The sequence below is a fragment of the Fundulus heteroclitus genome, unplaced genomic scaffold (genome assembly GCF_011125445.2).
Source record: "Fundulus heteroclitus isolate FHET01 unplaced genomic scaffold, MU-UCD_Fhet_4.1 scaffold_906, whole genome shotgun sequence".
In the NCBI taxonomy this organism is placed as follows: Eukaryota; Metazoa; Chordata; class Actinopteri; order Cyprinodontiformes; family Fundulidae; genus Fundulus; species Fundulus heteroclitus.
In genome coordinates this window covers 23,047-37,112 of record NW_023397369.1, presented here as the reverse complement: position 1 = coordinate 37,112, position 14,066 = coordinate 23,047, and the positions used below count along the sequence as shown (strand labels likewise).

The 14,066-nt window shown below is 40.4% G+C and overlaps 1 protein-coding gene and 1 non-coding gene across 2 annotated transcripts; one reads left to right on the top strand and one right to left on the bottom strand.

Annotated features, from left to right (window-relative positions):
- Nucleotides 1–4,794: 4,794 nt before the first annotated feature.
- On the bottom strand, nucleotides 4,795–7,609 carry prlh2 (prolactin releasing hormone 2). Its single transcript, XM_036134771.1, has 3 exons — nucleotides 6,845–7,609; nucleotides 6,230–6,420; nucleotides 4,795–5,193 (listed from the first exon to the last, which is right to left on the bottom strand). Exons 2-3 carry the CDS (start codon nucleotides 6,390–6,392, stop codon nucleotides 4,988–4,990), a joined length of 369 nt encoding a protein of 122 aa, XP_035990664.1. The 5' UTR covers nucleotides 6,393–6,420; nucleotides 6,845–7,609; the 3' UTR covers nucleotides 4,795–4,987.
- A 4,037-nt stretch (nucleotides 7,610–11,646) lies between these two features.
- On the top strand, nucleotides 11,647–11,719 carry trnar-ccg. The gene has a single exon. It is a non-coding gene; the product is annotated as a tRNA-Arg (tRNA).
- Nucleotides 11,720–14,066: the final 2,347 nt, after the last annotated feature.

The window sequence follows — 14,066 nt, the reverse complement described above, 5'->3', positions numbered from 1 at the left end:
AATTTACAGAGCCTCAGGGACAGAGGCCCTTCACATCTAGTGCCTTGACCCAGCATCTGCCTCCAACTCTAGGCCAAGCATGGGCCGACACCTGCCCTGCGTTCTCCGCTCTCTGCCAACCACAACAGTCGCACCTCACAGGAAAACACAACTGGCTGTTTGTCTTTTTCATCATTGATCCTCAGTATTCCCTTCCTCAATGCACTCATGTAAGATGACTCAGCATTTGGTGTATCTGCCTTAAAATCTGCAAACAATCCTCATGTTACAACTAAAATACAGTATATATACAGTATATCTGTACAGACAAAGAACAATGCATTGCCATTTTCTATCTGTTTGCAAGTGTTGTTACTTTATGTAAAATGAAGTTGTGTAAAGATCGTGTGAAACTTTCTGTGATTCAGTGCCCTACAAGGAAAAGGCAGTGTTTGCGCTGTCATATTTTTTATTCCCAAATAAAATAGTAAGAGGAAAAAAGGTAATTACCTATTCTGCAATACCCATTGAAAGTTGTAGTTTATTTTTATTCCATTTTACACGCTTAGATAGAAATCAAATCACCATGTGGAGATGACTGTAAAACGTTTGGTATTTTAACTATTTACAAAGTAATTATTGCACTCGATGTACCTGAAAACAGTGTTTTGCACTTGCAAAGTATCAGGGCCAAAAAATTGTTCTCCTTTTTCTGTCACTGCAATATGCAGCAGCTAAAATAAATACATAGCACATTTGTGATATTAGTCAATCTAAAGCTAGGAATTAAATATCCTAAGAGCTGTAATGTAGTGTATTTTAGATGCCAGTCCGCTAATTATGATGAAGCTAATTAACACCCAGCATCTAGGGATGATACCCAACAGCCAGTTATCTCATGCTACGTTCCATTTATCTACGAAATCTGGACTCATTTCTGAGGATTATGTCACACCTGGGTTGAATGTGTTCCAGTACGGAGTTGGAAAAACCGGCAGGATTTGCTAATTCTCATATGTATATTAATCTCCAATTTCTGTGCTCAAACACTAAAGAAAGTGTTTCCAAACTGAGGTTGTACAATACCATGTGAGTTGTTGGATTAATGAGACAGAAACTGACAGAGCTAGGTTTATACCCACACTTTTTAGCATATTTTTTATGCATGGCAGCCATATTGGATATTGAACTCAGGGTGGTTTGCTGACCTCCAAATTTCCAAATCAAAATTTGAACTTCTTATGCTGCGTTTAGACCGAATGCTATTTGAACATCAAAAAGAAGTCCAACGCCTAAACTTGGATGCTCTGAGCAAAGTGTGGACAGACTGGTTTGGCGCATATTGGGAGGAGCTATCCTGTTTTCCTCAAATGAGGGGAAATATTTACAGTGTTAAAAGTTTTCCGATTCAATTCAGTTTTATTTATATAGCGTCAATTCCCAACACGTCATCTCAAGGCACTTTACAAAGTCAAATTCAATCAAATTATACAGATTGGTCAAAACGTTTCATATCTAAGGAAACCCAGTAGATTGCATCAAGTTTTTACTAGCAACATTCACTCCTCCTGAAAGAGCGTAGCGCCACAGTGGACAGTCGTCTGCGTTGTCCATGGCTTTGCAGCAATCCCTCATACTGAGCATGCATGAAGCGACAGTGGAGAGGAAAACCTCCAGCAGAACCAGGCTCAGTGTGAACGGCCATCTGCCTCGGCCAACTGGGGGGACATTTTGATGACTTACCTGAGATCCCAACTTCCTCGCTAATCTTCCTCCAGGCAAGGTCCTTTACTGTCTCTGTAGTGATAGCTCGACTGATCATAGATATTAGGATGAGTACAAACAGAGACGATGAGTTTGCCCTCCATTGTAGACTTCCTGGCTTTTCATGTTCCTTCTGTCCCGTTGGAAAATTTGCCACTACGTCACATAGCAGAGCGTCTCTGATTGGTTGATGCTTCACGTCCAGCTGCAAAAGTTCAGATTTTCCAACTCTAGCCTCTGCCGCTTCAGATGCTGAGGCTCAAAACGAGCCGCTCCTGACTGTTGAAACACGTCGTAGGCCCTCCCAACGCTCCTAGAGCGTTGAGTTATTTTATTTCCCCTAAGAGTTTGCCTGTAAACCAGATGTCCCAGAAACTCAAAACACGTTCGGTGTGAACGCAGCATTAGGGTTTTCTTATTGTATTTTCAACTCAAAACAAACAAAAAAAAATCCCACGTCTTAGTAGAACTAGAACGCATCATCTGCTATGCATACAGGGAGGGGGAAACAGCTAGCTTATCTTAAAAAACTAGAATAAATAAAAGCTTATTCTAACATAGTTAATTAAGGTCCAATATGTTTTTTAGAGCTCAGTTTTAGTTGGAGAATAGTTTGTGCTAAATGTAATGAAATGAATGGGCCACCAGCAGTTTATGAACAATACAAACCTCAGATACCCAGTCAGCTTAGCTATTCATACAAAAAGTGGAACTCAGCAAGCCCACATTTGTTGCCATAACTAAATTCTAGTATGTTTCTGGTTAAGATCAGTTTGAGTGTAAACATGATTTATGCTGAAATAACATGTGCAACCAGAAGCAAATGAAGCCAAGGAGGCTCTAACAACCAGTTAGCTAACTATGTACCTATATGGAAAATGTGGGGAGCTTGTCTAAACCTGTAGAAGATATAGATGAAATTAACCATAACCTAAGTCCAGTATGTCTCATTTTAAGATCCCTTTGAGTCTACATATGGTGTACATGAAATACAACAAAAAATGGTAACCAGCAGCTACTGAAGCAAAGAACCGTTATCGGCCAATTAGCTTAACTGAGTTAGCTTAACTTAGGCTAGCTGTTTCCCACTCAGTGTGGGAAACAGCTAGCCTAAGTCTGTTGAAATTGTGGATGAAATTAGTTTATTCTACCATAATTAAAGCAAGTCTCATTTTCAGGTCAGTTTGGGTTCAAATATGATGGGTTATATAATTACTGATGTAGGCAGCCAGCAGCTAATGAAGCTGGTGAATTTCCAACAGTTATCTTAGCATTAGCATTGGATGAAGGGGAAAATAGATTAAATATTTGACTGTAAAATATGCTGCTGCTGAAAACTCAACAGCTTACTCAACAACATGTATTTCAAATAAATAAATTATGCAGTTCTGAAAAATTCTTTGGGTTGGATGGCCAACAATTGGAAAAGTGGCAAGATTTACAAAACAGTAACAGTGGCTGACACCAGAGTCTCCTTTTAGAAATGTTAAGCCAACATGAATCTTTGGTTTCTTGCTTTATAAAATAGCAGCAATTTACAATTGACCGACAGTATACAATTAGAGGTGATGCTTTTAAATTATTCAAAAGAGAAATAAGCTTTTCTGTATGGTCTACAGTTTGGTAGAAAAATTCTTCCTTATAGAATTTCTTTTCTTTTACATTGTTGGTTTGTGTTTTAAACTTTGTGGCCTTTTTTTTTTTTTAAATAAAACTTTTGATTTTGTTGTTTCCCTTTACTGGGCCATAGCTGAACGTTTGTGCTGTAACAATAAAAATCCTGTTGAGATTTTTATATAGCAGCATCCACTGGGCTATATCATAAATGCCATAAAAAACATGATTTTGTTACAAACTGTTTATTTTTGTACTTGCAAAAACATTTTTATGCAATACCGCTGAAATAAGGACTATTGCAAATTAAAGGCTTTATTCTATCCTCCAAGGACCCCTAATTAGTTCTATCTCTCATGGGATAATTCAAACTGCTATCAGTGTAAGCCTTCATTTATCAGCAGTACTGACATCAGTGTGACAAAAACACAGGTGGCAACAAAAGGCGTTTTTAGAGTGGCAAGTGTGATTCACACTGTACTTGTACACTCCTTAGACACTGGATTTGAAGAGACTGCCTTTCATTCTGGGTAACTTTTCTTTACTCGGGGATGACTTACATGAATTAGAATCTGATTCAGCCACACACGTGGTTGTTTTTGCTTTGACAAAACATAAAAACAGGGTTGGATGTCCGTGATGGACTTAATAAAAGACGTGATGATGCTCAGTATGAATGCTCTTCCCTCTTCTATTAGTGACCTTTTCATCACAGCCTCTCACATCTTTCAGTTTGCTCACATTGATCCTCTACTTTTGTCAGTCTTGTTCTCCAAAGGTGTTGTAGTATAAAAGCATGTTTCTGGTTTTATGGGATTGATGTAAAGTTTTTCATGAAAAGCACATCCGCAAGGGTCCAATCATCGGTGTCCTGTATTTTTCTAACGTGAACAAATATTATCTCATCGAAACGTTTGTTAATGTATGTATATGTGTTAAAAAAAAACAAATGGATATAATATAATGCAACATGTTTATTGCCCAGTCAAATCCTTCAGTGTTGTTTGCAAGAGAATGTGTAAAAATTGCTAGAACCTGTGAGGCTGAATTCATACCAGAGGTCAAAATTATAGCCGTCAGATACCAGTAACTTAATCTTATACTGGGATTCTCAAAAATGAAAGTGAGTGACACAGAGATAAAAACAGATATTACTTTTGTTCCTATTTAAATCTCGTCTGAGAAACAAGAGAGAGGTTTTCACTGTGCACAGAGCCAACAGCGGGCCATTCACTTTTTTATGTGTAATCGTCTGTTGCAATCCATATGACATGTTGGGGAAAATAATAAAATGCAAAAAATACAGATTCTCTATGTGCCACAATACTCTCAGAAATAAAATGTATTATGAAATAAAATTATCAAACTTAAAAGAAGCCTTTTCGTTTGGAGTGAGCGTTTTCTTTTGCACTTGCAAACACAAATAAACAAAGAGTATTCTCTGATATCCCAACATCATCCTTATTTATTAATCAATATACTTTGCATTGTTTTATATACAGATACTTTTTGGAGAATGAGTTCTGCACGCATGACTAACCTCAGAGCTTGCACATTAAAAGAACACAAATTTACAGCTTCATATAAGAGCATAAAAAAATGTTTGTGGACAGAAGGTGAGAACACGGCATCATGGCAACCAATCGTTTTCTTCTCCACCGATTACTTTTCCAAGGTTTTCCTTATTTCTGAGGCTGTTGAGCAGCAGCTCCAAAGTCCTGAGGACAGGCTGCATCCCGCTGTTTCCCAGTGCGTCAACGCTGCTGTGCCTCTTCCCAAAGCGCCCTATGGGTCGCACCCCACGGCCCACATACCAGAACGGGTCTATCTCTGGACCTGGACATTGCATTGAGATACAAGCGTCAGCAGCAAATGAAGTAAAACGTGGATATATACATAATATATTGGAAGCACCCCTGTCAATTCTGTTTTCAACGTCTAAATGAATGAACCTTTACCAGGTTCTGAAATTTTTAGAATCTAACCTCAATTGTATTAAATCTTACACCAAATATCCTACATTTTATAATTATATTAAAGAAAACAAAAGCTGAACAATTTGTGAAAGACACATCCCTGAAAACCTAGATATATACAAAAAAAGTATAGAGTTTAAAAGGGAGGTATTTAATTTGTACAAAGAATTTATGCTTAGTATCAAATGTCTCATTTAGAAAAACGCCCAAACATAATCTGTACAAAAGAACCAGAGACAAAAACAGGATTATAATCATTTTGCAAAGACATTTAAGTTGTTGCAATAAAATAACTCACATTGCTGTTTCATTTCAGATGTGTCTTCCAGTTTAAAATGTTAAGTTTTGCTTATTCACACTCTTGTGATTCCTTTCTCTACACAGATAATACATTTTGACTAAATATTTAGGACACATACTAAAGGAAATGTCCTTCACATTACAAGCAACTGCTCTTCATCTTACTGTAATATATATGATGAACTTCATTCAGTGGGTAAAATTATCAAAATAATAACACATAATCACATAATCACATTGGAAGTAGTGTTACGTTCTTTACTCCATAAATAAAATGGCAACTGCATTATCTTACCATAAATAAACATTATTGTAGGAAGAAGGGTTTATTGCACAAAGTAAATAAATATATAATTAAATACATTTTTAAATTAACTAACAAAAACCAGCGTTCACATAGCTCCCAGTTTTAAACTACAAGGGAATAAGGTGAACTACAGAGAGACAGAAAGCAAGAGAGTGAGAGAGAGTGAGAGAGAAAGCGAGCGAGAGAGAGAGAGAGAGAGAGAGAAAGAGAGAAATAATATGAATGATAAATAATAATCTCTAAAAGCAGTAACAGTTCTCAGTGAAATAGGAGAGTCAGTGGTTCTTACTTCTGTTGTCTACGTTGTGAACGATGTGAAAGTCGTGCTCCACCGTGGTGCTGTGAGCACGGGTGAAGCTGGAGGAGAGCACCAGAAGCAGCACCAGAGCCGCGGGCAGCCAGGGACTCGTCAGCACGCACTGCCGGACAGCAGCTTCTCTCCCGGGCAGCATGCTGGGGTTAGGGGAGTCGGTCAAGGCACTGAGGAGGACGGAAGGAGCGCTGCTGATTAACTTAGGCTGTACTTGGGGACATGCAAAGAAATACAATGCAACTCATTTTGACATTTAGCAAAGTTTATTTAAGTAGATACAAATTAGACACTAGAAAAAAATTAAGGTAGTCCTAAAAATTATGTCTTTGTTGATGTTTAATTTTTTTTTTATTTTACTTCTGTTTTTAAAGGATATAAATCCCCATAATAACAAACACCAGAGAGCACATTAGCTGTGTTCAGAAAGAAATATGTCCATTAAGACTCTGCTTTGCAAATCTCTCGAAGACAAATGTGTAGGAAAGCAAATCCATTTCGAGGATCTTACATATCAAAAAGTTAATACTTTCTTTAAATTTGGTTTGGCTGTAAGTAATAAAATGAATAAAATCATAACCAAGAAATACTTACCAATTTCTTTGGTGATAAACTGAGGTCAACTTCTTGAGGTATGAATTTGTTTTATGGAGAACAGTGTGCCCCGGCTTATATACCTGATCGCCTCGTGAGATCGTCGGATGATGAATCCGGAGCGTTAGTTACCCAGGGTGATCACAGAGAACATCACCGCATGCAAGCGTCACCCCTCCTCTTTTCCTCCTCCTCCTCCCACTCCCTGAAGCCCCTCGTCCCTTTGAGAAAAAAAAATAAAAACTCCTGATGTCTGTCACGCAGCAGAGCAGTCCATCAAGGAGTCAGTGACATGTGCACAACGTTAAATTAGTGAACATGGCCTGACCCAACAACACCAGTACGTCTGTCAGGTGGCGACCCAGAGCTGTGGTGGGCGTTTTTGTGGAGCCGTTCATCAATCTGTATCATTACAGGGTGTGAAGCAGGGCGTGAGCATGAAAAATCTGTCTCAGTAAGCAACAGACTATCAAAAACATCCGGATTATGGTTTGATACAGTGTTGACACAAAAACAGAGGTGATCAGGAAACATGAGATAGGAGCAAATCCAAGAAGGAGAGGTCTGATTCTAGTGTATGTGTATGACTCTAGTATTTGTGCTGGTCGGGCAAACTGATGAAGTGAACAGAGCGCTAACATTACAGGATGAACATAAAGGTGTGAAGGTTAAATTATATTCAAAACTAACAATATCCTCACCTGTTTAAGCAAGTTAACCCCAAAGTTGGAAAAAACATGGAGCAGGATCTATAACATGTGTTAAGCTTTATAGGATTCAAGGTTTATGCAAGTTTATACAAGTTTTAGAAAATAAAATCTTAATGAATGGCCCTGTAATCTTGCTGTAGAATATTTTTCCACCTTTAATGTGTCATTTGCCTGCACAATTCAACTGAATACCCGACAAATCTGTTAGAGAGAGATGAAATAAATAAAAAAGCCTGATTCTATAAGTGTGCACACTCTTAAAGCAGCTCTTTGCTGAACCTGATTTTGATTCAATTCCAGCATTCGTTCATCTTTTACTCACTGACCATAAATTACAATGAATGTTGGATTCAGCTCAACCTTCACTGCCACCAAACCAGACATCCTCCATCAGAGGATCACCTAGCTCACAGTGCCAGCCTTCACCATCATCCTGACTGACCGGCAGTAGCAGCTGAGATTGGGAAGCATCTTCCTTTGCACAAAAACCATCAGAACCGGCGTCCCCCAGGGGTGTGCTCTCACACCACTTCTCTTTTCTCGGTGCACAAATGACTCGACCTACCTGTGGAACTTGTTTGACGAGTCTGCAGACAGACAGACGGTAGGGGGATCTGCTACTCCAGTGGTGCGATGGAAACCACCTGGAGCCTAACCCACTCAAGACAGCTGAGAGGATGGTGGACTTCCAGAAAACACCCCCCACTCTACCTCTCCTCACTGTCCTCAACAACACTGTCTATTGGGGATCACTTCTGGTTCCTAGGAACCACCATTTCTCAGGACCCGAATGGTTCTGCAAATATAGACACTGTTCTGGAGAAGGCCCAGCAGAGATTTTACATCCAGTACAATCTTCCACAGGAGATGCTAGTCATCTTCTACGCTGCCATTGTGCAGTCCATCCTGTGATTAGCCTGTAGTGGTTGTGCTCTACATGTGACAGCAATCTCCGGTGTTGTCTGTATTTCTGGACTAAGGAGTAGGATTAAAAGACAACTTTTCGCTCCTGAAGAAAACATCTAGAGATGGCTAAAGCAAGTCAGTCACTCGATGCAGTTGGCTGGGTTTCTTTAGATAGAAAACTATTTAACATCTGACAGGATAAATGGAATTTTAATGCATTGTTTTACAACTGGGGTTGACTTTGAATCCATCTGTATGGCTGAATTGAACAGACCAGGTATTTCTGTATAGAAATGACATATGTGTGTTTTGTAAAATGCCTAACTCAGTAAATCAAGTCCACTTTGCCACGGTTTTGGACCTACGTTCAAACTGTACACGACATGACCATGTGGTCTAATGGGAAAGTCGTCGGCCTCTGGAGCTGGGATTTGTACCAAACTCAAAAGCTTAATGTAAAATATCAGGAAATATCAAGAATATCAACTTTCATCTACACACAGCCAATGCAATGTGTCTCTCCAACAGGGTGTGTATACCAAGCATTCGGTGAATGTCTGTAAACCAGTCTGAACGAACCTTTGCCGTCATCTAACTTTGCACGATAGCACCAGGCTTTCTGGAATGTGACGCACATCAATGTGCAGGTGTGTCCTTTACATTGATGCTGTGTTCAACTCCTCTGCAGGGCAGTGCTTTGTCCTCCCTTCACAGACGTATATTTCTCATTTGTTCTATATTGTATAATGCAGAGCTAAAGTGCAATAATCCAAAAATATCTACCTGGGGATGTTTAGCATACAAACACATGTGAATAATAAAGCTGATTTGATTATTAGGCTGGGGGCTCTTATTGGTATAAAAAAGAAAACACACCCGATTGGCTCACTGTCACGGACACGTGTGGGCTCCAAACTGGCGGAGAAACACATTTAGCATAAATCTCATAAGGCCCTGCTGGTGTTTACTTGTTACATAAACATTCAAACAATGAAGACTGTTTCAGGAATGTTTTGAATGTACAGAGCTCATGCCTTTCCTTAATAACATTATTTTGTTTCTATCCAACTTAAACATCCTACCGAGGGCCATGAGAGCCACGAGGAACACGGTATTGATTGAGAAAACCTTGCCTGCATGATGATTAACGGCTTGACCTCGCCAACCTGGGTGATTTAAAGCATCCCCCTTTCGTGCTACAGTATATTTTGTTAACTGCCTCATAATTCATGGCTTCCTGAATGTGTGGGTGGGGACATTCAGTAACCACGTTTTGTGGTGCGTTCATTTCTTTAAATGCCTTTCATTGGGAAAGTGAGTGACAAACACAATAAATTACAGATATTACACTTTCATCTAAGTGTTGAAAACATTTACAGTGAAAACCTTTAAGTTTCACTAATTCTTTAGGTATTCTTTTGCATCATTCGTTGTGTTATTCACTACAGGCTTACACAAGCGGAGAAACTATTCTAAAGGTGCTGTTAGGATATTGAAACACTGGTGACTTTGTACGGGGTAAATTGATTTATTTACTCAAAGTGAATTGAGGTTAAGAATCACTGGTGTTGTGCAATGGCCCAAAACAGGTAACAAAATAAATTAACCAAAAGTAACCAATGTGCAGTTAAGGCCATGTTGTCATTGCTGTGGTAGTCGAATCACGAGAACAATAACCAGGTATTTGCTTTGCAAAAGCATTCACACTGCTTGAATTGTTGTAAATGTCACAATAAAATTTATTTTAATTAAGGGCTGCATAGTGTCAATTGGAAGGTGAATATTTATGTATTTATTTTTCAAATAAGAAATATGAAAAGTTTGGAGTGCTTTTGCTTTCACCACCTGACGTCAAGAATTTGTAGAAACACCTCTTGCTGTAATTGGATCTTTAGGTCCAATTTTGGGGCATGTTTTTACCAGCTTTGTGACTTTCCAGCATGTCCAGACTACCTTTTTTTCTAATTCATCTTTGCAAAATCAATACATTTATCTCCATCCATCTTCCCAATTGAGACCAGCTTCCCTGTCCCTGGTGAAGAAAATGAACCCCATAGCATGATGCTGCCACCACCCCCGTTTTAACATTTAGCTTTCTCAGGGTCCAGTTTTCCTCCACATTTAGTGTTTTGGCACACAGACCGGAGAGTTACATTCTCTGCAAAAAGGGAACTAAAAGTAAATAACATTTTCTTGAAATGAGTGTATATGGCCGTTATTTGAGCAGGCAAGTTTAAATGATCTGCCAATAGAATAAGATTTGTGCATTTAAAATAGGAACAACACATCTCAATCGTCTTACTTCAAGTGTATTATTTATTTTAGGGATCAAAATAGTAGATAATCTTATTTGTTTGCTCAAATCAAGGAGAAGTACACCAATTTCAAGAGAATTTACTTACTTTTAGTTCCCTTTTTGCAGTGTTCTGGTCACTTCTTACTAGAACACCCTCTCACACGCTTTTGTGGTGTACGCTTGTGGCAAACTTTAAACGGAACTTCACATGTATGTCTTTTAGCAATTACTCTTTTCTCACCACTCTTGCATACGAGCCAGATTTCTGAAGCGAAAGAATAATACAATCTAGACTTTCCTGTCTAAGCTGTATCTTTGTAGCGCCTTCAAAGTTACAATAGCCTCCTTCTTGTTTTTTTCTTTGTTTAATGCTCTCTTTGGCTCGCCTGTCAGCATTGGTGGTCAGTTTTGTGGATTTCAGATTTGAGAATCTTTATTACGACCTAGGGGCAGTTGACTTCACAGCAACAGCTGAAAAACAAACAACAACCCGTTGCTAAAAATCACAACTCATTTAAGAATGAGAGTTGCAGTTGAGAGGTTTATTCTCAATGAGAGATGTAAAAAAGGCTCAAAGTGTATGAATATTTTTTCAAGGCACTTTAAGTGAGAGTTATTGGCAAAATTATCTTAAGATAAGTTCCACTATGAATACATTTGCTACGTGATGTGGTCAGTGTAGTAAGCTGCTTACATTACGTCAGACATACCAAGGAATTTCCACACTGAGCTGAATCCCCTTTGATCTATCTGTTATATCTATATTTATATGAAACATTTGCAAACAGGATGCATCGATTCATCCATTCGTTAGGTTTTTTTTAAAAAATTTTTTTTTAGTTTTTTGTTTTGTTTTTTTTTTTTTTTTTTTTTTAAAGGCTTAGTATGTGGGCCCAGTGGCCTAATGGATAAGGCATCAGCCTCCGGAGCTGGGGATTGTGGGTTCGAGTCCCACCTGGGTCATAATGTGTAAATTAAGGGTAACTTGGTCTGATAAACATGTGAGCTGATCTAACCATCTAGAGGCACAGTAAAACCCTTGCAGGGGGCATCTTTCTGTAAACGTCTCAGAGTCTGCATGCAGACCTTTTGTGACGAAAACAGGGATGAAGCTGTGGGCTCAATCCTAATAGAGAGCAAGCACTCTTTAGCCAATGTGGAAGTGCGTCAGCGGTTGCCATGATAAGGGCTGTCCGAATAGTGGAGGCAGGAGAAGTAGCCTGTATGCTCCCTCCCATGGCTAGTTTTTTCTAGGAGCCCCGTGACGTCCCTTATTGGCACTAAGAACCCTTAAGGTATCAGCACAGACCCCTCGGGGGTATCAAAGAAAATGTCCTGGAAGCAGAGAGCACTTTGCGCCCACGTAATGAGGTTTGAGTTAAAGGCTGTCCGAATTCGGCACAGCCGTCCAAAGCTCCTTTCCTATCCACGATAGAGTTCTTACTGTTGACCCCATGGAAGGTCAAGGAATAGGAGCTAGAAGTTATTATTAAGGGCATTCAGATGGAGCCACTGAGAAGTTTAAAGCACTGTCCCAAGCTTCAAACATCTGACAGTGCATTGTTCAGTCATCCAAAAATGGAGAGAGTATGTTTTTCCTGCAAATGGCCATCTGCTTAAACATACAAGCAGAACACTAATTAGAGCAACAACAATGACATCCCTGTTATCTTTGGGAGAGCCACAGAGATCCGCAGCTCAGCTTGAAAAACCTGAAAACAGGCCAATTATTGATTACGTACCTTAAAAAAATATAGCTTGTATGAAAGAGTGGAACAAAGACAACTTGTTAGCCATTTGCATTTTGAAGATTTATATATATGCACACAGTGGTGTCTATGGCATGATAAGTTAAGTGGGGCACAGAAACTCAACACCTATTTGCAGCAACAAATGTTTTGTGTTGTACACGACCTGACTGATGAATTTTAAATGAAACAGATAATTTATGAATTTTCATGAATTTCCCCTATCGGGGATCGATAAAGACCGGCCTGTTGCTCTGACTCCCATCATGATGAAGTGCTTTGAAAGGCTGGTAAAGGAACACATCGTCTCCAGTCTCCCATCAACACTCGACCCGTTCCAGTTTGCCTACCGACGGAACCGCTCCACTGAGGACGCCATCTCCTCTGCTCTTCACCTGAGCCTGGCACACCTGGAGGAGAAGAACACGCACGTGCGGATGCTGTTCCTGGACTTCAGTTCAGCGTTTAACACCATCATCCCACAACATCTGGTGGGAAAACTGGAGCATCTGGGCTTCAACACACCCCTACGAAACTGGCTGCTAGACTTCCTCACCAACAGACCCCAGTCAGTCCGGGTCGGACAGAACACCTCTGATGTCATCACCCTCAGCACGGGCTCCCCTCAGGGCTGCGTCCTGAGCCCCCTGCTGTTCACCCTGATGACACACGACTGCGTCCCCAGGTTCACCACCAATCACATCGTGAAGTTTGCAGACGACACAACGGTGGTGGGCCTGATCAGAGACGACAACGACCAGGACTACAGAGAGGAGGTGGAGCAGCTGGTGGACTGGTGCAGAGACAACAGCCTGATCCTGAACGTGGAGAAGACGAAGGAGATCATCGTCGACTTCAGGAAGAACCAGCCTCACCATGCTCCACTGCTCATCAACAACTCAGCGGTGGAGGTGGTCAGCAGCACCAAGTTCCTGGGGGTGCACATCACGGACAACCTCACCTGGACTGTGAACACCACGTCACTGGTGAAGAGGGCACAGAAGCGACTGTACTTTCTGCGGAGGATGAGGAGAGCCCGCCTGCCCCCGCCCATCCTCACGACCTTCTACAGAAGCACCATAGAGAGTATTCTGACCAGCTGTCTCTCTGTGTGGTGTGGAGGCTGCAGTGCCTCCGACTGGAAGAACGTGAGGAGAGTGGTGAGGACAGCAGAAGGGATCATCGGGGCTCCTCTTCCCTCCATTAAAGACATGTCATCGCAGCGCTGTGTGTCTCGAGCCCGTAACATCATCAGGGACCCCTCACACCCCCACCATAGACTATTCTCCCTGCTGCCCTCTGGAAAGAGGTTCCGCAGCATCCGCTGCAGGTCCACTAGGTTCTGCAAAAGCTTTTTCCCTGCTGCAATCAGACTGTTGAACTGCTGAAGTATAAAAGTGTACCACACTAGATTCGCTGATTTGCACATTTTCACATTTGCACATTGTATCGTATTCTGCAAAATTGATGCTGCACCTTAACCGGAAACGTACTGCAAAACTGTGTACAATGCAACTGTCTACTTTTAAATCACTGCTGCACCCTACTGCATATTTGTCTAC